Source organism: Papaver somniferum, chromosome 7, assembly GCF_003573695.1.
Source record: "Papaver somniferum cultivar HN1 chromosome 7, ASM357369v1, whole genome shotgun sequence".
NCBI lineage: Eukaryota > Viridiplantae > Streptophyta > Magnoliopsida > Ranunculales > Papaveraceae > Papaver > Papaver somniferum.
In genome coordinates this window covers 198,535,441-198,560,171 of record NC_039364.1, presented here as the reverse complement: position 1 = coordinate 198,560,171, position 24,731 = coordinate 198,535,441, and the positions used below count along the sequence as shown (strand labels likewise).

The window sequence follows — 24,731 nt, the reverse complement described above, 5'->3', positions numbered from 1 at the left end:
AGTAGGCTAGTGTATGTAGCGTCTTAGTACAGTGTGGTGTTCGAAGCTGGACTAGGTTCCGGGGTTTTTCTGCATTTTCGGTTTTCCTCGTTAACAAAATTCTGGTGTCTGTGTTATTTCTTTTCCGCATTATATTTTGTTATATAATAGAAATATCACATGTTGTGCGTCAAGTTCAATCAATTAGATAATCCAACATTTGGTTGTTGATATAAATTGATTGACACTTGAATATTGGTCTTTGGTACCGTTCAAGTTATTTCTCTTATTCAATCGGGCTCGCAAATTCCTATTTTCTAATTGCATATTGAATTGAGAAACTGAGATATAAACTCTTTGATATACTTTTCTCTAGATTGAGTCTGACTGTCTAGTTGATTCTCTTGAAAGTATATTGGAGTTTGTCTATTCAGATTGTCGAACGAAATATTGGGTGTGGTTGTTAGACCCCCGCTTTTTCACGTATCACACAAATCTGAAAGTCGATATATAGCTACTCCGCTACGTGTACGAATACATGTAATACGGTTGTGGATGGTGGTTTTTAGTTCAGGGATAAAACCGTAAAACTCCATATTTGTATGCCTGCTTTCTGCAAAGAAGTAGAGCTGTCAAAAAGCTGATGAGCGCTTATACCTCTCTGCTTACATATGAACCCGTATGCATTATTCACTAATGAAGGGCTTGCTGAGTATTTATCTTATGCTATGTTCTCAACTGAACTCTTAATATTGACATGATATGATAATTAATGTTCACTCTCAGCTGAGTAGCATGAATTTCACGAAGTGTCAGGATTAAGATTTCATAAAGGTACTCAATCAAAGGCGCACGAGCTAAGCTGCTCTCCAAGAGTGCAAAACTCACCAAAATTTATTTATTTTGTACTAACGTGCAAAATTCACCAAAATTGATTTATTTTGTGCCAACTCATAAAATTCAATTTTTTGACCTAATTTTGTTGATTTACAAAAATTAGGTTTTTGCCCCAAAACGAGCCTGCACGATATCTCGATCCCTATTGATCGAGACCAAACCTAGGCAAGCTAGGAAACTAGGCTATCATATATCTAGTAGGAGTAGAATCCTACCAAAAGTTGGAAAATAAGGAAGAAAAAGAAGTTGCGATAGCGAGGGAGGCGTGGCTGTGCAATTTGGCTGGTCGGTTTTCCCTAGCTGGAACCTCTCCTTGCCGACCGTCCATGCCCCATGTTGTTGTCCTCTGGTCCCTCTTTCCCATTCACCAATCAAATCGCTCAAAAGTTGTAATCAAAATTTTAATTAAAGGTGGAAATAGGTTGGACGACGCATTTAAATCATTAAGAAAATAGATCTTGGTCGTCCAAGACAGTCGCAAGTTGATCACAACCACACGACTTGATAAGCTCCGTTAGCTAACCCTAGGTCTCGCAAACATGACCAAACAAGTCCCGTGGTACTCACCGACGGGCCCACTTCTATTTCAGCCAATCGGAATCCTACTAGCCTGTAGGCAGCATCCCTGATCGCTAGCCAAAGTAGGCTAGTCGCGCGGTTCAAAAGAGGCTTTTAATGAGGATGAGACCGCCAACAGCAGCCTAATTGGATGGCTTAGGTTATATTATAGGCGACCAATGAGGTGTTGATACACTTACCGGCGACCCGCCTCTAGTCTCGACCAATCGCATTGCTCTCATCTTGCAAGTAGCGCTTCAAACCGATCGCCCAAAGTAGGTTGGTCAAACGGATTAAATTAGGTTAGCGGCAATACATGGCTGTCGCAAAATGATCTCGGCCTTCCAACTTGGCCGTCCTGGATCCGATTTTGGGCAACCAATAAAGTGTCATCGTGATTACTGGCCCCACCCCCTCCTATGAGGATCGATCGACTCATCCTCAACTCACTCAAATAGCTCCTGGAAGCTGCTCGAAGTAGGTTAGTCGCGCCACTCATAAGAGTCTTAAAAGGTTAACGATAATCAATAGCTGCCGCAAATCATCTCAACCATCCAACTTGGATAGATGATTTGACCGTCTTATATCCAATCTTGGGAAACCAATGGGACACCATGATTGCTGTCAGTTGCTCCTCTTCTCCATGGGCCGGTCACGCCGTCTTTAGTCAACTTACTTGGATGCCAACCGTTCGACCAAAGAGAGCTGGTTGCACTCCTAACAACTAAACCTCATATGTATCGATTTTATTTTAGTTGCTTGCTAAGCAGCGATGCTTTACATGCATCGAATATAAATGATATTTCATGAATAATCGATTTCACGAATAATCTAATTATTTAACCTAAAAGCACCATATGTTATTTTTGAGTACCAACTCACACCAAGTCTCATTTGCACGACTTGACTTATCACATATGACCACCTACCGCCTAGCCTGCGCGTGATTGTCCGAAATTATCAAGTCTTGCCAGCAAGACCCACTCAGCAACTACCATAAAGGACTTGTTCCACACTATGTAACTTGCTCCATATTTTCTACAAAAATACTCGAGACATCAAACATGTCACAAACGGGGGGATATTCATCAGGGTATTGGTCTGGCGGTTTATAACATGCGGCGTGCAATACGCCAATTACGATAAAGTGTCGGGAAGGGCGAGCAGTTATGGCAGTAGAGAAATAGTGGATGTAAACTGACCAGTCTTCCCTTCATAGTAGGGATATGGTTTTCACCATTTTTACACGATCCAACTTCTTCATCATTCAACTACTCCCACTTCCTACGAGATCAACGTGTTCGACTATGACTTGTATAAATAAATTTTCAATCTATGTCGACAAAGAACATTTTTTTTTGGTTATCAACATAAGTACTCTGAAACCATCTGGAACTTACAGCTTACACTTTGCAAGCAGGTTCTACATTCTGATACAATTCATAAACAGTTACACCTTACAGAGTTCATCATTCTGATCTCAACACCTTCTCTTCTTTCCTCCCTAAGATCAACTCTTCTCCTTCTTTTGTGACCGAATTGAATCTGGAACGACCATTTCTTGGTTTAGGCCAGAGTCTTACGGATTGATCTCTCGAATCTAAAGTACTCCTGTGCGGTACATTTGTTTAGGGTTTAATTCATTTCTCATCAACACACCCAGTTTACCATTTTCAACAGAATCGGTTTTACCCTACTACAACGGCTTGAGACAAATTCCGAATACAGTAGTTTTACATGTTCTCCACCGAATTTAATCAAGTATGAACAAATGTTCATTAAGCTTAGTCATTATATTTTGAGAAATTCGTAAACTAAATAATTAGTTCTCGACTCAAAATTCTTGTTTATGCAAGTTGTCTAATTAGTTATGCGACAATCGTCTCAAGATAAAAAAAGTGAATATAACTTGAGAAATAGGTCTTCACTTAACTTTTGTTGATGAAGTTCTCCAAAAACTTCGGTTGATCTTCGCCTTCAAACGGTAGAATGCAAATGATGACTGGTTCGTTTCTCAACTCCACTATCCTAGACCGAGACTTAACTAATTGTAAACTAGAAATCAAGATATAGTTTTGGAAATTAAATTTGAACAAGCTTAATATAGCAACACTTGTGAGTTCGACCGAGCAATGCTCTAACATGTCCTAGTATGGAAAATTAACAAAGAAATAGTGGTTTTAGCGCTCCCTTGATGATATGGCTGATGAGCATTTTCCTGAAGACTATGCAGAAAATTCAGCTCTCACAGCAGAAACATTTGTAGATCTTAATTCTGATTCAGATGACAAGTCAGAAAAGGATATTCTTGAATTCTTGAGTAAAAGTGAAGAAATTCACCAAGACTAAAGAACAGCTTGGATAACGTCGAACCATCTCTTCGTGTAAAAGATCTAGAGTTTAATAAACTCAATAAGAAATTCAGTAAAACCCTATCTATTAAAGAAAAAAAGATTTATACCCTAAAGGATGATCTACAAAGTCTCTCTGAAAGTTATAATAAGATCTCCGCCATGTTTTTGGTCGAAATTCCTTTGGAAACACTGATATTATCGGGTTTAAGAGTAATACCTCTTTCACCAAAAATAATACCTTCATTTTTACAATATGTAATAAGGCTGACGAGAAAAAATTTGGTGATAAAAAAGAACCCAAACCTCAAATAGATCACCTCTCTAAACATTGTTCCTTGGAAGTAGTGGACACATTCAAGAGAAGAGTCGAAGATTCAAAAAGAATAACAAGATTATTGTAAAGCTTTAGAATGACATGCAAATGATTAATCAAGCCTTAAAGAACTTTAAAGTTGGAGTTCTTCTAAGCCATATCATGAGAAAATAAAAAGGAAAATCAAGAAAGGTAAAAATTTATTCGATGATCATAAAAGTACAATGACCTTGTTCTATCCGTTTACGACACTAGTGGTGAGTTTCAAACTCACCTCATCACAACTTAAATGTAGTGATATTCACAACCTCAACATATCAACTTGAGAATATGAGGTTTGCGCAAAAGCCTTCATGAAAACTATGTTTTCTGATGTCAAGGTTGCTGAAGTATTTTTGTTATAGTCCTCTTATGATTTGAACTGTTTTATGATTATTGTATGAAATCCAACTATCTAGATCATGATTGTCCTTGAAAAACAAGATAGCCAAAAATTTATGTTTACATGTTGATCATTCGCTCCAATAAATTAAAATACTTAAACACTGGTTTCACCGACTATGTGTATGTGATTGTTTCAGTCATCATTATCCTATTTGTACCATAATTTAGTCTACCTGACTAGGTAATAGCACATTTCCAATAGTGATTCTAAAATATAATGACTTGATCTGGTATCAACTTTTCTTATGCTCTTCGTGATGAATTCTTCCCGCTTATCTGGATCCTAATCAAGAGGCAAGAACAACATTCATGGAAGTTATTACATAATAAGCCAAGGAAAATATGCACCAAGATTAATTATCTTATCATAATTTATACTTAATGGTTCAAGTGAGAATTTATCTATTCATGGATGGAAATCTAACAACTACTACGACTTGATAATGTTAAAAAGCTTGTATTATTATGACATCATAAAAGGTTCACGACCGGACCGGTTCATACCTAATTGTATCCTATTCGTTCACGAAGTCCTATATGAAATATTTAGAAAGACAAGTTTCCTTATTTTCATAGAATTCTTGTCTTGATGATTCTCCTCTGTATATATATGTTATTCAAACTCCTTAAAAAGGTACAAAATTATGGCTCCAACATCTAGAGGTGTTACAAAGAAGGATGCGGTAGAAGCTGTCAATGTTTATCTTTGTTAAGGAATCAAGTCATAAAGAATCAAGAAGGAGAAATCGTCAGGAGATGCTGAATCCTCTTCGTTTTCATGTCTACATTAACTTGTCACATTGACAATGATTTAGATCTACTTTTAATGACTTTGTAACCCGGAGGAATGACCTGGAGTTTCGGATCAATAACTCCCTGAATGAGGTAACTTACTATGAACAAATGTATAATTTGTGGAAGAATACCACGAGTAATCTAAGGATAGAACTTAGTGAGTTAACAGATATCTCTGAAGACCTAGAAGAACTGGATGATCCTATTATTAATGAAATCTTCAATAATGAGAAAGAATTCTCCGCACAAGATCTTAGGAGCGATTTGATGCATTTTAGTTAACTCTTTGTAGGAATTTGTTCTCATTGTTTTAAGGAGGAACACTAGCTTTTGGAGTAGCCTATTTATGTTTTTTACGTTAGTTATTCCAAATACTATTATCTTGCAATAATTAAAGTTAAACTATTTAAATTTTATTTTGTAGATTGTGAGATTTTTCTCTGTTATCATATTTCTGGTGATTAGAACGGATATATCTCATAGATTCTCATAGGTTAAGCTCTTAACTCTTTGTGTTCTTCACTAATAGAGAAGTATAAGTTATAGGTTTTACCAATTATATAAAAGAGGTAAGTAAACTCTAAGTTGGGGCACATATCACCATAGTATTACTTCAAAGTTTTGGTACAATTGGACTTTGAGGAAGGTAACAATACTAGCATCAACGTAAAAACCATTGAGATAAACGAGTTTTCTCATAAGTTATTATCGCTGAGGATCTTCAACAACAAAGGTGTTGGAAGCCTGAAACGATCATATGCATAACCATAGAAGAACTTGAAGAACGAAGAATTCAAGACGATATTGAAGTATCAAAGAAATCAAGCATGGTGGATTTGAACTAAAATGTTTATCTATTTTGAAATATTACGTATTGATAGTTTTTATGTCTCAATCTTTTTGTCGAAGTTAAATGCACCAAACTATATATTGATTTCTAGTTTACTAAAGTCAAGTCTCGGACTAGGATTTGAGTGTGGTAGTTGAGTATCAATCACTGAATAACCCACGAATACCGAAGATCAAACAAATACATTTTAAGAACTTCATCTACAAAGACGCATGTGAAGACTAAACCATCATATTTACTCATGTCATTTTCCATTTTATATTACGAGACTATGTCGTATACTTTTAATAGATTTAATACTGCAAAATTTTTTTTGAATCAATCTTGTCTTTATGAATCTCTCAAAATATTATTCAAGCAATGGATGTCCATAAATCTGTAACAATTTTGGTTAAGAACAGTTTATTATTCATGAACTACTTTTGAGCAATAATATTCATCATCTATGGCAATTGTAATATTTTAAATTATTTAAAGAGAGTTTTCAGAACTACTGAAATTCTGGACACAGGATAGGTACGCATACCCAGTACGTGTACTCTAGACATCCGAGTTCCGAAATAGGTAGTTATGCATACCCAGTACGTGTACCCTAAGGTTCTGAGTCCGTGAACACGCATACCTGGTACGCGTACCCTAAGGGCTTTAGTTCGTGAATGACTAAGGGTACACATACCCGGTACCGCACACCCCAACAGGCTGATTTCACGAACTAGTCTATAGGTATGCGTACACCTACGCATACCTAACCAGTATGAAATTAATTAAGAAGATGCTCACAAACTATTTCACAAATACCTTTGGCATTACTTCAACTCTCACAAACACTTCTAAGACAACTTTGTTTACTTAATTACTTTGTATTTGTGAATCATGGTTTAATTCTTCGGTGTTATTGAACATGATTATACTTATAAGTTCATAAGTAATATTTTCCATGAACTATCATTGTATACGATTTCAAAACCCTGGACCAAAGTGTACAATCTTTTGCATAATTTCAAGGCGAACTTCTCACATACTTACATGAATTCCTACAAGAATCTCATATAAACTGAGAAATTGTTTACTTGAATCTATTATCTTATGTTGAATCCAAATCTACCAAGAGCCTTAAAAATCTATAAATAGAGAGACTCAAACAACTAGGAACTTCAATCCCTGTCACTTTTGTATCCTAGTTGCTTGCTAAAGTCATCCTATATTAACCTAGGTTTTCTCTAAGAAACATAATCAGGTTTACGACTTGAATGATTCACTAAGGAATTTGTGAATCCAGGTCCGACTATTTTTTACCTGATAGTTCGTGTACCCTTATCTTGTTCATATTGATTGTTGAGGTTTTCGTCAATTGCAAAGTTTTGTTCGTCTCAGACTTTCTGATTCCTCAAGATATATATCTAAAACTCTTCTTCGTTGATTTGCTTAGATTGTTTATGAGAGATGGTAACGAATCCAGGCTTCTCGGTTAACTCTCTGTATATACACATATTGTCGAAAGATCTTTAATTTAGATTTATTGTCAATTATATTAGGTTTTGTCCATACAGGTTGCCGAACGAAAAAGTTGGTGGTATACACCCTCTCCTTTTCATATACATCAACAAACAACCATACAAACTTGGATTAGCTATTGGATTTCATCTATATCTCCTATCAATTTTAACTCCACTAATTCTTAGACTCTGGCAAAGCCACAAATCTCCAATATATTTGGAGATTCGGATACAAGTTTTTTTCCAATATACTAACTGTAATCCTAACACTGTTATTCATTGCATCTCTCTTTTATCTATTTCTGTTAGTAATATCGCACATCATCCTTTACATCACAGGTTTGTTTTTTCTCAACACTGGTCTTCATGACCACCTGATACTTAGAAAATCATATGATCCTTCTTTTGTGCAAGCCATATTTCTTAGCTGAAATTGTTATGCCAACCCGAAATTCTAAAGGAAAATATGTGTCGGTAAGGGTAAAAAGTAAGGAGAGTTCGACATGCTACTTAAGCAGAGGATGTGCTCTTTATGACGCTATGTAATGGGCTCAATTTGGAATCAAGTCACGTTTGAGTTAGAGTTAGATTGCCAAGATGTTATTTTGTTTATAAATAGGGGTTTACCTCTGTCCCTTGGCAATCTTTTTTGCTTTTGTGTGTGTTGGTCTTTGTAAATGCCCCCCTAAATGATATTGTGAATATGTTCCTAAAGTTTATAATAAGTTAGCTGATTGTACAGTTAAGTATGTAAGAAATGTTTTTGACCCTAGAAAACGGTGGCATGAATGAACCCCCAACTTATTTCTTGGCATGTTTGGCTCATAATGTACACTTTTACTAGGGCTGCACAAGAACCGGTTGAGAGGACCTGGGCCGGAGTGGAACCGGAAATACCGGACCGGAACCGGTCTAGCCGGTACAGACACCGGTACTGGAAGTTGAGAACCGGTCTATACCGGTACAGACACCAGTTCTTGGGGAGGACCGAACTTGAACCGGACCATATGTGCCGGTGATTATTAGCTGTTAAGATCTAGCTAAGTTTTTAATCTCAATCATCCATTTTAGGTGAAGAGTAAAGTTTCTCGTGAAGTTCAGCCCTAGTTTTTCATTCATTTTACTTCTTCTTTTTTTCTCCGGAGCGCAGCGACACTTTTTTTTTCTATTCTCTGTTCTCTTTTGATCACCATCTCTATTCTGAGTTCGATTACTCCTTCTTCAGGTGATTATTCTTCTCCTCCTTGTTCGATTTAGGTTTTGATTGTAGATTGGTTTAGGGTTTTCATGAATCATGGTTAGGGTTTTAAATTTAATAATCTTAATAGATTGATTTAGAGTTATTTGATTTCTGCTATAACGTTTAGTCCAAAAATGGATATATGTTCTTTGATTTATGTGTTTATTTCAAACTGGGTTTTGGTTTTTGATAAATTTTATGTTTTGCTAAATCTTAGTTTTGTGTTTGTTTGGCAGCAATATCTTGATACAAATCAATCAGTGGGTGGGTTTTGGAAGCAGAAGCTCACGATCTGGTCTTCTAACTAGTACTCAATAGAGGTATATCTGAAAAGCTGAACTCATTGCTGAGACTGTATGTTTTATCTTTTGTTAATATGTTACTGTTAAGATGTTCCATTGTTAATCTGAACTTATTAGTTCATGTTGTATGTGTCATGCTATTAAGAGATTATTCTATGGTATGGGTGTGAATCCAATTTTTGATTCGTTGACATGAAAGCAAAAATTGTTGTAGTGGTTGGTGCAGTAATTTTGTGTGTTTTGGTAGGAATGGATAGACTGATGTATGAGAATGTTTCAATTTCGTAGAGGTCAATTTCGTAGACTAATGGAGCAAAAGGTGTTTGTTACTGTTAGCCATTTTGAATTTGATGTGCACATCTTTGTCATGCCCTGATCATCATTGCTTTATTTGCATTATCTCAGTACACCATTGTGTTTCTGTTTTATTTTTGTTAGATGACCACATCAAATTCAACTCCAACCACAAATGCAACTCCAAGTACAAGTAAAACTCAACAAACAGAAGTTGAATCATCCTCTCGAGCTGCATCTCACACAAATGAATCTGAAACTGCAACTCCAACAAGTACAACTGAAGCAGTTCAAGTTGGTGATAACAAAAAGAAGCACGACAAAGTGAGACCAAGTGTTTGGTTGGAAATGACTAGGATAAATGATACTCTTGCTGAATGTCATTATTGCCACAGACAATATGCTGCTCACAATGACGTAAATGGCACTGCTGGATTACGAAAGCATCTGAATAGATGTCCAAGAAATCCCAACAAGAAGGTTGGTAACTTTCTGTGTAGTCTGTATTAAGGTTGTTTTCTTAAGTAACAACTTTCTTAAGTTTATTCTTGAAAACTTTGCTCGAGACAGGACACAATAACTATACATAAGAATAACTAGACATAGGAGTAGAAACAACTTTCTTTGTATGCATATGAAAGTAGTGTTGATTGCAATCTCTTAAGAAATGATGCATTTTTTGCAGTTGTTGATGTGGGGATACTGAGTATGAACTGTGGGGATAGAACTGAATGGTATATGTGTTTGTTGCAGGCAGGAAGGTGCAAAAGAAGGTGGTGGTTGCAGGTTTAGGAAATGGAATGTTGGTTGCTGTTACAGCCTTACAGGTAATGGGCTAGTGGTTCAGCTTAACTGAAGCAATGCAGTGAAGAAATGGTTCTTTGATGACTGGATGGATGAGTTGGTGAGGAAATGGTGCTTTGGTTCAGCTGAACAAAGCAATGCAGTTTAAGTACTTGAATAATCTAATTAGTATTATGAACTTCTGTAAATGTTGATCAATGTTGAACAAAATAAACTTATTTTGTGATGTTAAACATTAAACTTATGGAAAATTAGAATTGTTATTTTCTAGGACTTTTCAGGTAAGAACCCCGGTACCGGACTTATATCGGACCGGTACCGGAGGACCGATACAAGTACCGGTCGACACCAGGTACAGACACTGGTTCCATAAGAGAACCGGGTCGTACCAGAATATGTGCAGCCCTACACTTTACTAAATGTTTAATGAAGTTTATGCGCTTTTATAGTGCGTTTTGATAAATAAATAACAAACTCATGTCATCTAATAACAAACAAGAGCAGAAAACAAAAGCTGAAAAGCATTAGGGTATCAGCGGTCACAGACGCCCATTGTGGGTCTTATTAATAAGCCATTTATAAACACACGAGATGACATGAACATTTCATATTGTCGGTCTTATTAGCCGCTGCATTCGCGAACTTACAAATCTCTACGAGACACGAGAGTAAGTAGCACAGCTATTATATTTTACATCAGACATAGTTAAGGGTGCACAGGAACCGAGCCGGACCGACGGACCGAACCGGAACCGGTGGAACCGTACCTGGTTTTGGACCGAACCGAGGTACAAGGTACATGTACCGGTCCAAAAAATAGGAACCGAGGTCTTAGAGGTACAGGTACACGGTCCAATACAGGTACCGTGCCGTACCGGACCGAAAGTCCCGAAAAATATATACCGTTAGATTTGGGAGATAAGGATCAGTATTAGCCGTTAGATTAAAGGGAAGGATTAGGCTTAGGGTTTCAGTTCCTACTTCCCTTCCTTTTTTTTTCTCGTCTCCTCTCTCTGAGAAGGAGAACTCTCTGTTAACTAACCCTAACCCTTCGTTTCTTCATCAAGGACCAAGGTTGTTGCTTTCTTCATCAAGGATTCAAGGTTGTAGAACAGTAGAAGACCTTCAAGTGGATTTATCTTTAGGTATAACATCTTCTTTCTCCCTCATATTCGTCTGCCACATCTCTTCTTCTCTCTGTCCCATCTTCTTCTTCATAGATTCAAAAGAAGAGACGGATCTTAACTGATAAGATAAGAACTATTCTGAAATTTAAATTTTGGATTTAACTTTAAAGAAAATAAAATCATTAGGGTTGAATCGGTTGATTGCATTCACTAATTAGGGTTTCAGAAGGGATTTTCTATTCATTAACTTCTGTTTAAAATGTTATCAACAGCATAAACTTTGATTTGGTTGCTGCTTGTTTTTTTTTTCCAAACCTTATGTGGCTGTTGTTTCACATGAATCTTGATGGATAATAGTGTTTTTGTTTGATTTGTGTATGAGAAGATGAAACTGAAAAATAGGACACTATTAGCTATGATGGATAATAGGTTTCATAAGTAAACCCAGGGACACTATTACACAAATTTTCAATTGATGGATAATAGTGTTTTTGTTTGATTTGTGTTTTAGGGATTTCAACCCTAGTCAATTTCATCTCTAATCACCACCACCAGGTCTACCACGAAGGTAATTGCGATTTCTACCTATTTACTAGTTGATTTTATGTTTTATTTACGAGTTTAATTACAAAATCGGTTATGGAATTTTGACAATTTTGTTGTTAACAAACTCAATTTTGGTTTTATGTTGACAGAATTATCGATCTTGATAGAAAACGACCAGTTAGTGTGTGATTTTGGAAGCAGAAGCTCATCTGACTATCTAATTAGTACTAGAGTACTCGATTGAGGTATCTGAACTCTTAATTGCCATAGATTGGTTGTTTCTGAACTTTTAATAGCCCTAGGTTGAATGAGAATTGTAATGTTTCCAAATGGCTTGTAATTTTAGTAGTTTTCTTTTCAGGAAATCCAATTTCCACTGCGAGGATACCAGTGCACACATCGATTTATGCCACCAAGTTGTGATTCATAAGTGCTTCCCTTAGGTAGGTTGAACTGTTTCAGTACATGAGTTTCTTTATGCAAATATTACTTACTACTGTAGTACTTTGGTTGCCTGAATTTCTTTCGATATACACGAGTCTAATTTAGTTTATACTTGAGCCTTTATCTCTAATAGTACGTTCTTGAGATTTGTTGGTGGGATTTAGATATTTCGCTTACACGAATTTTCTCGTTTCATTTTCTACACAGGTATGCTATCCACTACCACTAACCAGTTCATATCTTATACTCCATTGACAACAATATCCTGATATTTCCAGTAGACTGAAGTTTTTGAAAGAATTCAAGATTAAGAAAGAATAAGGGAGTTTGGAGGGTTCTACAGTTCTACTTATCTTATGTTTTGGTTTCTATTTTCTTTCAGTCACACGTTACTACATCTTTTTTAAGATTTTCAAGACATTGTTTGCTTGGTTTGCTAGTAATATTGCTACTTAGTAGTTGTTGCTTTGAATGAGAATTTGAGATATTGAAAAACAGGTAAACAACAGGTGCTTTGATTTCTGTCTGAAATGGAACCGGAACCGGTAACGACCGGTACCGACCTGTGCCGAATGGAACCGGAACCGAAGTACTCGGTACCGGGACCGGTCCAAAATTTTGGAACCGTCAGGTGAGAGGTACAGGTACTCGGCCTCGGCAAGAACCGAGCCGAACCGTACCGTGTGCACCCTTAGACATAGTATTATTCTTGCCCTCGGCTCGCTTATTGTGCTTTTTAGGCAACTATGAAGAACATTATTTAGAAATTATAACGCAACATCCACATTGGACAGTTCCCGTTCCAGGGACACATAAAGATCCACCGATGGATACTGGATACTTTTTTGAGCATCTAGCGACACATTGATCGCAGCCCCCACCTAGTATAACCGTGTCTTCGGTACATGCTGGAGCTTGAGCTTCTGCGGTCAACGCCATCTTTGCAAACGCGGCACCAAAAATTAGAATCTAGAAGAATTCCGGTGTATTGTAGTAGTAAAAAAAAATGAAGATGAGTTTTGAAGGGCCGATCAACAATGAAAAAAATGAGTTCTAGAGAGAATTTAGCTGCAAGGGAACCGAAAGACCAGGAGCCCCTTTGAGCAGAGAAAATAAGTGCCTTCTTCCTTTTTTTTTTATATATATATATATATAAACTCAATTACGGATGATAAAGATTTTGAAGCACATTCTTTTTGTAATGTGTATTATTCTTATAGTATTCTACATTTCGATCAAAGATGAGCACAATCCGAAACGAATAAGTAAGATAACATTTGAAATTAAATTTAGTATTATATGGTAAGGTTTTCATTGTTTGAGATACACTACTGTTTGGTATGAACGTAAGTGTGGGAAGAATATATTACCAAAAAATTAGTTTCAAACTTCTATTAGCACCCAAATTATAAGATGGTACGAAAATAACGCAATACTAAGAAATTAGCCTGAATTCTACCAACTTCGGAAAACTTTGACAAAAAACAGGCATGATTACAAGTATAGTCGATCAGTATTAACGCAGATATAAAAAGTATCAGCTGGATATAAATACTGGTTACTTTTAATTGACAGTTACTTGCGAGTAGCAAATAAAACAGCCAAAACCAAGAAGCAACCAAGTAAAGAAGATGCGGAAACTGTGCTATCACCTTCGTCATACGATTAAAGTATACCGGCATAAGTTTTAGACAGAAGGCCCCCTACAAAATACTAATAACTTCGAACGTCCCCATCCATGTAAGTCACTGGTGGGTGGTGGTAGTGGTTGGCTGTGGTGTTTCATTCACCACCCGCCGTTTTGAGTGTGGCCTTTGTGCGGGGAAGGAATATAAAGGTCCCGAAAAGTTAGAATCGAGTCACCATCTAATCTAACTCCTTTAAAATTCTCTCATATGAACTCCACGTTTGAACGGTGACTCTCACCCATTCTTAAAATTGATCTATTCCACTTTTCTTCGAACGAGAGAAAAGAAGACTTTTTTGCACAAAATAATTTTTTTTCGGAAAAAAAAAACACTCAACTAACCTAAAACAAAACCTCTCTTCCATTATTCGATCTAGCTCCGCCTTCACCTTCTTCTCCACCATCTACAAATCTGTATCATCCTAATATATATCCACCTCTCTTCTTTTCTTCGTTGATTTACCTTCAGGCATTATATCTGTCTCTCTTTTCTTTGTTGAGCAAAACAGCTAAACCTAAACCCCATACAGCCGAAAATCCACAACCCTAACTTTCCATCTTCTCTTCCACTTTCTCCCTTTGCGAATCTCCATCGTATTCTTGGTTTTTTTATGTGATTATTGATTGCATCCTACAAGCTTTCTCTCAATGATTTTGTCTTCAGTCAAGCTTTCTTTCAGATTGAGGCTCTTGATCTTTCCCCACGTAAGTTCCTACAAGTTACGGGATACTCTTAGAACTTTTTACTATTGTGTCCATGTACTATTGTATCTCTAATCGTGACTGGCGATTCTGCAAATGCTCTGGATCAGAAGGAATGACATTTTTTCTCTATGTACTTAATTTAGAAAAAGATGAGTATTGAATTTTTGTATTTTACCAATTCAAGATACTGATTTCGATGTTTTTGGTTTTGTTTTGTTTTGTGGACCTATGAAAGGGTGGGATATTTACATGATGTCAACAATCTTTTGGCAACTCTAGGGATGGATTCTTCGGAAATAATAAAATTGGTTCATCCTAGCTTGGATGGAGCATGTAATCCAAATCACAGAAATACATAAGTGGTGCTACACTCGCTAGACTTAACAGCACTGTCGAGTCTCTCAAGGAAGAAAAGCAAATCCGACTTGAAAAGGTATTTTTTTCACTTCTTTATTCATTTTAGGATTTTATTCATTTTAGGACACACTAATGAGCATTACAAAACTTGGCAAAGCACTAACAAACTTGTGGAGTCTCATGGACACGTCCTACGAAGAATGCAGGGTAAGACTGCTATTGGTTTGCATTTTCTATATTGGCAAAATTCTTCCCCAAATGTTTTACTGTGACTTTATCTAGCCACATTTACAACATTAAGGAAAACTCCACCTATTTGGTTAGTGGGGACTTAAACAACTTTGTTTTTCATCTGACCCCGTGTAAGCTACTCATGATCCCATGGTGGTATCAACAAAATTTCAACTCCAGTTTTATGACTTATTCAGATTGCTATTTTTCTGTATGGCAGAGATTCAAGTGGATAGTTACTGTGGACAATTAACCATTTACTAGGGTCCCGTAAAGAGGTGTGTGTTTGTTTCTTCTAAATTGGACCTAATCTTAGGAAAAACATGAAAGTTACCATGAACTAATAGGTTCATTCCACAATGATATCTGTACACGAATTTAGGTATCCATTAATTGCATATTTCTAAAAGTATAAGAGCATATTATGCTCTCATTTATTCTTTTCCTGAGCAGGATAAATATTTGTGCTCCCTAAATGGTGGATAATCTATTCTATGAAAATGCGATCTTACTCCCATCTTTGTCTCCCTAATAATGCCTAGGAAAAACGCCGGCAAAGACGCATTATACTCCTTTATAGATTTTCATTTGTCTCAATTGAATGTTTGTATCTAAATCATGAAAAAAAAAATGAAAATATGTTTTTCTTCTCCTTGAATACAATGTTTAATACGTTACTGTTTTTGTTTGATTTCTTAGCCTGAGATATTTATACCCATGAGAATTCCAAATAGTCTTAACCATAATTCCGTGGACATTTATGGGCATGCGAATTCCATCTTAGGTTAGCATTTCTTAGCCTGAGATATTTCTTAGCTTGAAAGTCAATTTCATCTCCAGCCCCCATAATGTAATGAGTTATACTTTTCGCTCCTTGGCCAAGTTTGTCACTATGCAATTGGTTGACCATGAACATTCGTAGATCTAATCTTCTCAATGTTTTTCTTTCTGTTTTTTATTTGTGTTTTGTTGGTAATGCTTCTCAAGGAATATTTTGTTAATGTTTGGGACTGGAGAGCATCCTGACTTCTAAATTGATACTGAGGTAGTAAGCAGAGAAAGATGTAACAATAGTACCATGAGATGTTTAATATTGCATCTGAGTCTGGTGCATGGCTGGTGGGTATTCTGGCCTCATTGTTAACATCCTTTTAATATGGAGGTTTTGAATTTATATTTCTAACAACACAAAATCTTCATAATAATTCTTTTTTTATAATGCGGTTCAATATGAATAGTCGTAACTTTGTATGACACTCTTTTCTCTTTTCGAATAGGGCACTCTTCTCTTTCTCTATTTCATTTTGGTCATGGAAATATGTGATATACAAAATTTGAGCTCAAGTAAATAAATTGTCTATTTATCTTGGTACAACATCTTGGCTAGAGTTATTGCGATCTAATCGAACTGTATAAAGTCACAGTTCTTCTTGGATTTGGTGAGTTTCTCTCTTGGATTTAGTGGTTTTCTTCTTGGATGTGTGTAAAGTTTGTATTCCAAATTTGCGTACTGAAACATATCATGTTCTGAACCTAAAGCTAAATCTAACTAAGATACCAACATATCATAATCTGATTCACACAATGAAATACGGCTGAAAAACTACTGCTATACTTTTCTTCTGACATACTTATCCAAGTTGTTTTTATTTTAATTCTTAAGATTTGGTTATTATATAAATGATCCCACTCATATCTTATAATTTCCACCCTTTGTTCAGCTTGAAATGGAGATTCATGTCTCTCTACTTCATTGCACAGAGAGAATCAAGTAATCTTTTTCCATGATAACCAAGTGAATTGTACTTGGAACAAATCCATCAAATCATGCTTATATATATAGCTACAAATTAATCTTTTTCCATGATTACTACCAGCAGATCCTTTCTCTAATCTGTTTTTCCACATCATATCCATTTAATTACTATGATTGATACTAAGCTGTTACCATTTCGACATACGAATTGAATTTTCTTCTTATTTGTGTCTATTAAATGTTTGTAGCTAAATCATGATAAAAAAAAATGAGCTTATATATATTTTTGTTTTTTACTTCACCAACATTGCATTGTGTAGTTAGAAGCCTAGGAATTTATAGTTTCCCTACAATGATCTTGGATGGTTTTCTGCTACATATACTTTTGTATTTTCTTTTTTTACTTGCAGTCGAATGAAATAATGGGAAGGTAGTGATCATCTTCCGTTTTTGTTCTAATTAGTTTTGGATCAATAAAAAACATTGTTAGCTAATTTAAACTCTCAACCTAGAATGTAGCAGTAATTTTGCATTCTGTTGTTTTTTTTAAAGCATGATTAAATTTTCTCACTATATACATGTATTTGTTTTTGTTTTCAGCCCGTCTACTACGATCATGCTGGCATCAGTAGGTTGGACTTTTGTTTTGATTCTTCACAAATAAGCTGACTAATCATGGTACATTACAAACGAAGTTATTTGATAAATATCTGGGAAGGTAGATTACTAATTTCTCACCAAACGGTATACAATATTGACTTGGGATTATGCTGTTGGGGATATATAGTGTCTGCACCAAGCAAGGGATCAGTTAAATCCTCTTCTTGCTTGCTATATATCTGTTTATGCTTATGATTCATATGCGCTAAAGTGTCTGTATATTAAATCCCATGTATATTAAGAAATTGTGCTTGCTGTCTGAGCTCAAATGGAAGAGCGCATGGTGCAAAACCATGTATTTGTGGGTTCGACTCCCACAGATAGCGTTGTTAATAACTTTTATAGGCTAAAACCTTTTCAAGCATTTTTGGCATTTTCACCACTTGCAGGTTTCTAAGTGATAAGAATTTTTGGCAAGAAACACCATTGTTCTGATTCTTTAATATGCTGCAAACCAGAACCAACTTGGAATCTAGAATAATCTTGGTAGACTTATTTTTCATGGGTAAGCTCTTCCTAATTAATGGTATATTTTTCTTGATAACATGATCTTCATTCGAGATTACAAGACCCGGTGCAATTCAAGTACTTCAGAAATATGTGAAAGCCTATAATCATCAAAAATGGTTTTTAACATTTTAAGTTTGTGTATGCAGATCGACAACAAGGAGTACCACCACTTCATTGCTGCCAGGTTGAAAAGTGTCACCCAACCAAAATTGCATGTGGCTTTTCCACCTAATGATGCGCGACGACCACCTAATGAATGATGATAATTTGGGAAAAACGATACCAAGGCTACAAATTGGGGTCATTGGTGCACCAGAACTTGCAACTAGATCTTCTGTTGTGTTGTAATATGCAACAGAGCTTTAATGAGTAATATTGGATGATGGTAAGGGCTCGATTTATCTCCATTTTTTATCCTAAAACTATGTCTTTATTGTTTAGTTTGTCTAATTCGGTGTTATGCAGTATCAGCTGATAATAACATTAAGCTCGAATTTCCAATTATAGTCGAATGTGGGACAAAGTGTGATAATCAGACTGAGTTGAGTTAAGCTACACAGCTGTATGCAAACCCCTAGAACTTCAGGGTTATTCTTTCAATAAATTTTTAATGTTGTTTCAGGGTAATCTTTGATTTCATCAGGTAGATTCATATTTGGAGTTTTAGTTTCTCACAATTTTTTCAGAAATTGTAGATTTCTAAACACGAAAACGGATAGATATGGTTCCGGAAAACATAATTATATTGTTGACTTAGAGTCAAAAATGCGAAGCCGCATGACACAAAATCAAAATTACATCGGGGCGGGGCGAGGTGAAGCTGCACCAAATCAAAGATCCTTAGCGACGAGGCGAAACTGCACGACACCAAATGAAAAATGCAAACACCAAATCAAAATTGCATCGGGGCGAGGTGAAACGAAGCGAAACCGAGCTACACCAAATCAAAAATGCATGGAACGGGGCGAGGTGAAACGAAGCGACACAAAATCAAAATTGCATCGCGACGTAGCGAAGCGAAGCCGAGCTACCCCAAATCCATACCAAATCAAAAATGCACAATGAGGCAAGGTGAAGCCACATCACACCAAACCAAAATTATGGTTAAAAGAGAAAATGATGGTGGATGTTGTTCTGGTCCGTCCGGTGCGTACCACGGGCCCAAAATCTAGTTTTGGTTTAAATGAGCAAAGCTGGAATTTCTATAGATCTATAGACTTCAGAGTGGATTTATCCAAAGACAGCTTTTCACACGAAGATTGGCCTCTGTATCCGTTGCTTCTCACAATCATCATAGTGATCCGAAATAAATAGTCCATTTGTAATGTGGGTATGAGCTTTGCCAGGCTCAATGGATGCCGTGGTAAAACAAAGTGATAAGATGACAACCCACGATTCCTGGGCTCGTAGCATGGGTATGCATGGAGAATGCATACTAGTTCGAAGCTGTTTTTACTGTCTGACATGGAATACATGAAGATCATACTATGGGAGTCATTGGAAGCAACGATACATTTGCAATTGTGGAGCATGAAAATCAATTATATTTGCACATCATGCAAATGAAACATATTCCTGCTAGTTTTCAAATGGATAAAGAAAAAAGAAGAAAACCAAGATGCCCTGATATTGATACTTGGAAAAGATGAAGGCTCACATCACACACTCAGGGACATTATCTGGCGAGCGAGGCCTGGGTCTTGCTGTAAGAGCTCTTTCAAATTGTTCTCAATTTCTACCATCTGCTTCTCTAAGTACTCCTTGGATGTCTGCCCAAATTTCGACAGAAGCAAAAGGTTTGTATCAGTTTCTGAGCTTAATTAAATGACGCAGAACCAAAGCATGTGATTAATTTGGGTACGGGCATAGACATGATGGACAAAAGGATGGTAAAGCTGATCATGTGAGCACTCATGTCTCAAGAGGTTAGTAGGCTAGAAGTTGGCCCATATTAGAAAATCTGGAAAGATAAAAAGTACAAGAGAGAGAGAGACCTGCAATGACGCAATGGCGGATTCACTGTCTGTGAACTTCTTTTCCTGCTCAGCCACCAATACAGGTTTGGGCTCCAAAATGAACCTGGCATTATGAAAAGAATTAATTAATCCATGAATAACAGAGACATCAAATGTGCTTGATTTTTCTGAATAACAGGACGGTTCCCAGCTCAAGCAGTCCTGGACTTACGTTCTCCCTGTAAAACAAATATCAAAGATGTTAGACGTTGGGCAATGATCCTAGGTAAAACCACCTAAAATCGAAGCTCTTAATTGAGATATGTCATCATTGAAAGCTGAAATTGATTCTTTATTTTTCAACAAGCTGAAATTGATCATGCTGCATCAATATGTAACTGGATTGGAAAAAAGTTTCAATCTCCTGTTTCCAACTAATCACCCCATTATCCTTCTTAACTAAGACAAAAGTGAAAGTGTATAAGCTGAAGTATCACTATGATATCAACATTCATTTAATACCAATTGATTTGTATGTATTTGTATCATCAGACATTTGCCGAAGCTCCTCCAATGTCAAGAAAGCACGTTTCTTTTCTCCCTCTTTGTTACGCATTTGAGCTTGCACCTGAAAAACCACCATCAAAAACAGCATACAACGGCCTCAATAAAGTCGGACTGTGAAACACAAAGGTCCACTAGTTCACAAGAAAGTGTTAGTTACCCATAAAGGGGGAGAGGTTTAATGACACAGTCGAAGAAAACATGGTTCTGGCGCTAGTAACACCGTAAAATTTATGTTAAAATTAATGAAGAACATAAGTGATTTCCCTTGAATTGGTAAGTTTTTGAGCTTAAGTTATTAGATAGTTTCTTATCTATACAACCTGATGTGGAGGATTAAAGTCATCCAAAAATGCTATCGCTTTCCTATAGAGGGACTGACGGAGTGTTTCAGTTCTTGTTTTAGGGTCTCAGAGGAGTGATCAAACCCTTGCTATGTGGAAAATCAGGATTCTCCATTCATGTCAATTTCTATTTTAAGATGGGCAAATCCACAAAAAATGCTGCAGCACACAATACATGTAGCTTCACCCCAGTAACTCTAATATCAGATGAACGACTGGTCTCAGACATCGTCAGGAAATACACACCACTCTTTGAAGTGTTATTTATAATTTGACAAGGGGCACTCAAGGGAGAGTTGAGAGACCAACATTTGACACTTCTTAGCAAAATGAAAGGTGTTGTGCTGAGTAAAGCCTATGCAAACAGTCCTAGAAAGGAGAGATCACTTAATCCAAATCTTGCATGCCTTATGATATCAAGACAATGCAGAGAGATAAATGATTACTATATGGTCTTCTCAATTTTTTGTGAGCACAGTTACAAGTTAATACGGTAATTAAAAAAGATACAATCTAAGTTGGAAACCAAAAAAAAAACTGAATTTTCTTTTAGAAAAGTCCGATCATAAATAACCTCCAGGCACGAGTACGTAACTAATTTCTAGTCAGCCAACAGCCACTTACCAACATAGATTGCCTATTCTTTTGCTTCCCTTTTAAAACAAAAGGTTGATTACACTAAGCACAGTGCTCGTATGTGATACCTGATGCAGGCACGTCCTAGGCATGGACTATCCTGCCCTTGCTGAAAAAAATCTGACCCGATTTACTGGATCCCTAGGGTATGGTGAATTACGGGTTAATTAGGTTTTAGAAGAGACGGTTTCATCACTTCTTAGTACTACCTCGCACCAGATCAATGTTTCCTTAAAGAAAATCCGTGCTGGTTGTTGCATTTAGACGTTATGCACTATTCCAATACATCTCCAAAAAAATCAGAAGTTACTTCAGCATAACGATATTCAGTTCATGTATAGTTTCTTGTCAGTTTAAGTTGTATTCAATCGAATAGAATTCATATGCAAGCCCTAAACCCCTCATTTCTTTTCTAGGTGAAACGAGATCTTACAGAAGCAACAGGAAAACTTCCAAAATTAAAATGTAGAACATGCTAATCCCCCTCTAAAGTAGGGGTTACTCAAGTAACCAAATGGAATCGGAAAAGAAAACCTAAATTTTCAACAAGAATTTAAACAAACTAAGAAACAAGGAATCTGAAGTCACTATACTGATGAAAAACTAAGAAGGGTTTTAATGATTTGATATAAGGTTATTCCAATTACCTGTTTCAACTTTCCCGTGGCCTCAATCATACGACCTTGGATCTCCATAAATGCCTGCAGTTGTAAAAAAAATTTAAACAACTGATCAGTACAAATCAAAATCCTAGATATAAAATCACAAGAATCTGAATATAGATTTACCGTTCTGCTAGCTTCATCCGCCATTTTCTACAGAGACAATTTCAAACAACTAATTCAAGCGTCTGGTGAAAACCCTAATTATGATAAAAATAAAAATAAAGAGCTCCAGGAAGTAGGAATAGCATAGTGAACTAGACTGGGTTGGTGTGTCTAAAACTGGCCGACCCGCTTCGGTTAGTGCATAGCCTGCGGAGAGGGGCAAATTAGCCCATTCCTCCCCACAATTGAGTGCTTAGAGCAGTTAGTATTATGGAGTGAACAAATCACAAATTTGTTTATTTTGATCCACTATGGACTCGACAAAAGAAAAAGATAACCAGACAAAGGGAAAATTTAATGGTTCGTGCATTGCGGTTTTCAAGTAGTCGCGCATTTCATTTCTGACCGGGTGGGTCACCACAAGTCGCCAGTGGTATTATTAAATCCTCACGGTCCATGTAAATCCACTGGCGGCTTAAGTAAATCTGCGAGGCCTTTTTACAACCGCCAATAGATAAATATGATTTTCATCAACCAACGATTCTAATTCTTTTCCTTATAAGTTCAACTCATTTCAATTCAAAATTCACATCGATTTTTTCTCTTCACTCAATATAAATTGTAGAAAGATGTCTTGCCGCTTGTTAGTTCAACGATCTCAGTATACTCGAGAAGAAGATTTAGCTATTTGTAGAAACCATGTGTTGTTACAAATTGAGCTTGATGAAGCATACTATCTGGGTGTGAATTTCTGGAAGGATATTCACGAGAAGTTCTGCAATGACACCCGTAACTGAGTTGTCATGTTATATGCGTAATACAAAATCGTTTTCAGACAATTAAGAAAGAAGTAAGTGAGTTTGTAACTTTAACCAGGAAAGCCAATATATATAGCTTGAGGGGCGAAAATGATGCTGAAATGGTTAAAAAATCTTTGGATGAATGGCGAATATGGAAAAATATGGTTTTTCTGTTTCCAAGATTGTTTCAAAATCTTTAGGCAGTTGAACACGTTCGACCCTTTCTTGTTAGATGTTTCTCCACCGAGTACATCTCAATGAAGATGGTTAATTACAAGTCTCTCGACTATTTAATTGTGTTTAAATAGCAGTTTTTTATTAGAAGTAATTGTGATGCTAAATTTATATGTATGTAATTTGATTTCGAAAGAAAGCACCACTTTTCATTAATTATGATTAGATTACAATAGTATCGGAATTAAAAGTAGTTACAACTCTTGTAGTGTCAATCATCATTGCCTTCTTCACCATTATTCCATTCTCCAAGACCCCGAATACTCCCACTTGCCAACAAACTTGAGAATTAGATTATATTTCCTCCGTAATTTGATAAGGAATGATAGGGTGGTCCTAATCCTGAAGATACTAAAAATGTATAAGAGGTTGCTTGTGGTGCAACATAATAATAAACCTCATTTGGATTCCAGGGCGAGAATGATGTTGAAAGGCGTCTCGGATTTGGTTGAATTACATGATGTTGGGAAATAGGCACAGTCTTATTTTCTGTATCCGACACTTTTGTTTCTTGCACCATTTGTGTACCGTCACCCTCGTACCATGATGCATTTCTCCTATAAGTACTGCCGGAGTGATCACGATCATTAGGATTTACAGTTGGGTTGAATCCAAACATGATATCCTCCAGTCATTTCCGAACTGTCTGCATGTGCAAGCTCGTCAGTTATTGATTTAACCAATACAAATTGTTAATCTCTTGTTTCAATTGATCTTCACTGGAATTCATATTGTAATACGGATAGGTTTGTTCCATATCTTGAGAAAAAATGGGGTTCGTGATTGGCTCGCCTTGTGAAGTTATGCTTAGCAACTCCCAACGTATTTTAGGAATATTCGATGAAGACGATGACGAAGTTCCTTCTATAGTAGGATAAGGCATAAAACATGGTTCTTCATGAGGGCGACTAGTTAGGAATGAATTGCCTATTACGACCTACACATCCTAACACCGGGAAATCAAATCAATTGTAGGCTTAGAAATTGTGGTACCACTACTGATATTGTGCTTCAGTAATATGAGATTAAGCATTTAATTCATACCTCTCCTATTGATGTTGTCGCAACCTATTATAATCTGA

At 36.5% G+C, this 24,731-nt stretch overlaps 1 protein-coding gene and 2 long non-coding RNA genes across 6 annotated transcripts; 2 read left to right on the top strand and 1 right to left on the bottom strand.

The window, feature by feature from the left end:
• The first annotated feature begins 11,962 nt into the window (after nucleotides 1–11,962).
• On the top strand, nucleotides 11,963–12,738 carry LOC113294615. Its single transcript, XR_003332667.1, has 4 exons — nucleotides 11,963–12,021; nucleotides 12,149–12,244; nucleotides 12,361–12,442; nucleotides 12,651–12,738. It is a non-coding gene; the product is annotated as an uncharacterized LOC113294615 (long non-coding RNA).
• Nucleotides 12,739–14,391: 1,653 nt separating this feature from the next.
• LOC113299356 lies at nucleotides 14,392–18,966 on the top strand. Of its 4 annotated transcripts, XR_003334833.1 has the most exons (7): nucleotides 14,392–14,835; nucleotides 15,071–15,701; nucleotides 16,411–16,542; nucleotides 16,701–16,862; nucleotides 17,780–17,897; nucleotides 18,229–18,344; nucleotides 18,496–18,966. It is a non-coding gene; the product is annotated as an uncharacterized LOC113299356 (long non-coding RNA). The 4 variants fall into 4 exon arrangements; XR_003334834.1 differs by having other exon boundaries at nucleotides 15,071–15,399; nucleotides 15,644–16,862; XR_003334832.1 differs by having other exon boundaries at nucleotides 15,071–16,542.
• Nucleotides 18,967–19,816: 850 nt separating this feature from the next.
• LOC113299355 (prefoldin subunit 1-like) lies at nucleotides 19,817–22,821 on the bottom strand. The gene is made up of 6 exons (XM_026548377.1): nucleotides 22,637–22,821; nucleotides 22,496–22,549; nucleotides 20,827–20,932; nucleotides 20,537–20,543; nucleotides 20,344–20,428; nucleotides 19,817–20,118 (listed from the first exon to the last, which is right to left on the bottom strand). Exons 1-6 carry the CDS (start codon nucleotides 22,658–22,660, stop codon nucleotides 20,008–20,010), a joined length of 387 nt encoding a protein of 128 aa, XP_026404162.1. The 5' UTR covers nucleotides 22,661–22,821; the 3' UTR covers nucleotides 19,817–20,007.
• Nucleotides 22,822–24,731: the final 1,910 nt, after the last annotated feature.

Coding starts and splice junctions, on each gene's coding strand:
- LOC113299355 (XM_026548377.1), bottom strand. CDS start 22,660: ATGGCGGATGAAGCTAGCAGAACG. Junction 20,933..22,495: donor CCACGGGAAAGTTGAAACAG/GTAATTGGAATA, acceptor GTGGTTTTTCAG/GTGCAAGCTCAAATGCGTAA. Junction 20,119..20,343: donor CCGCCATTGCGTCATTGCAG/GTCTCTCTCTCT, acceptor AAATTTGGGCAG/ACATCCAAGGAGTACTTAGA.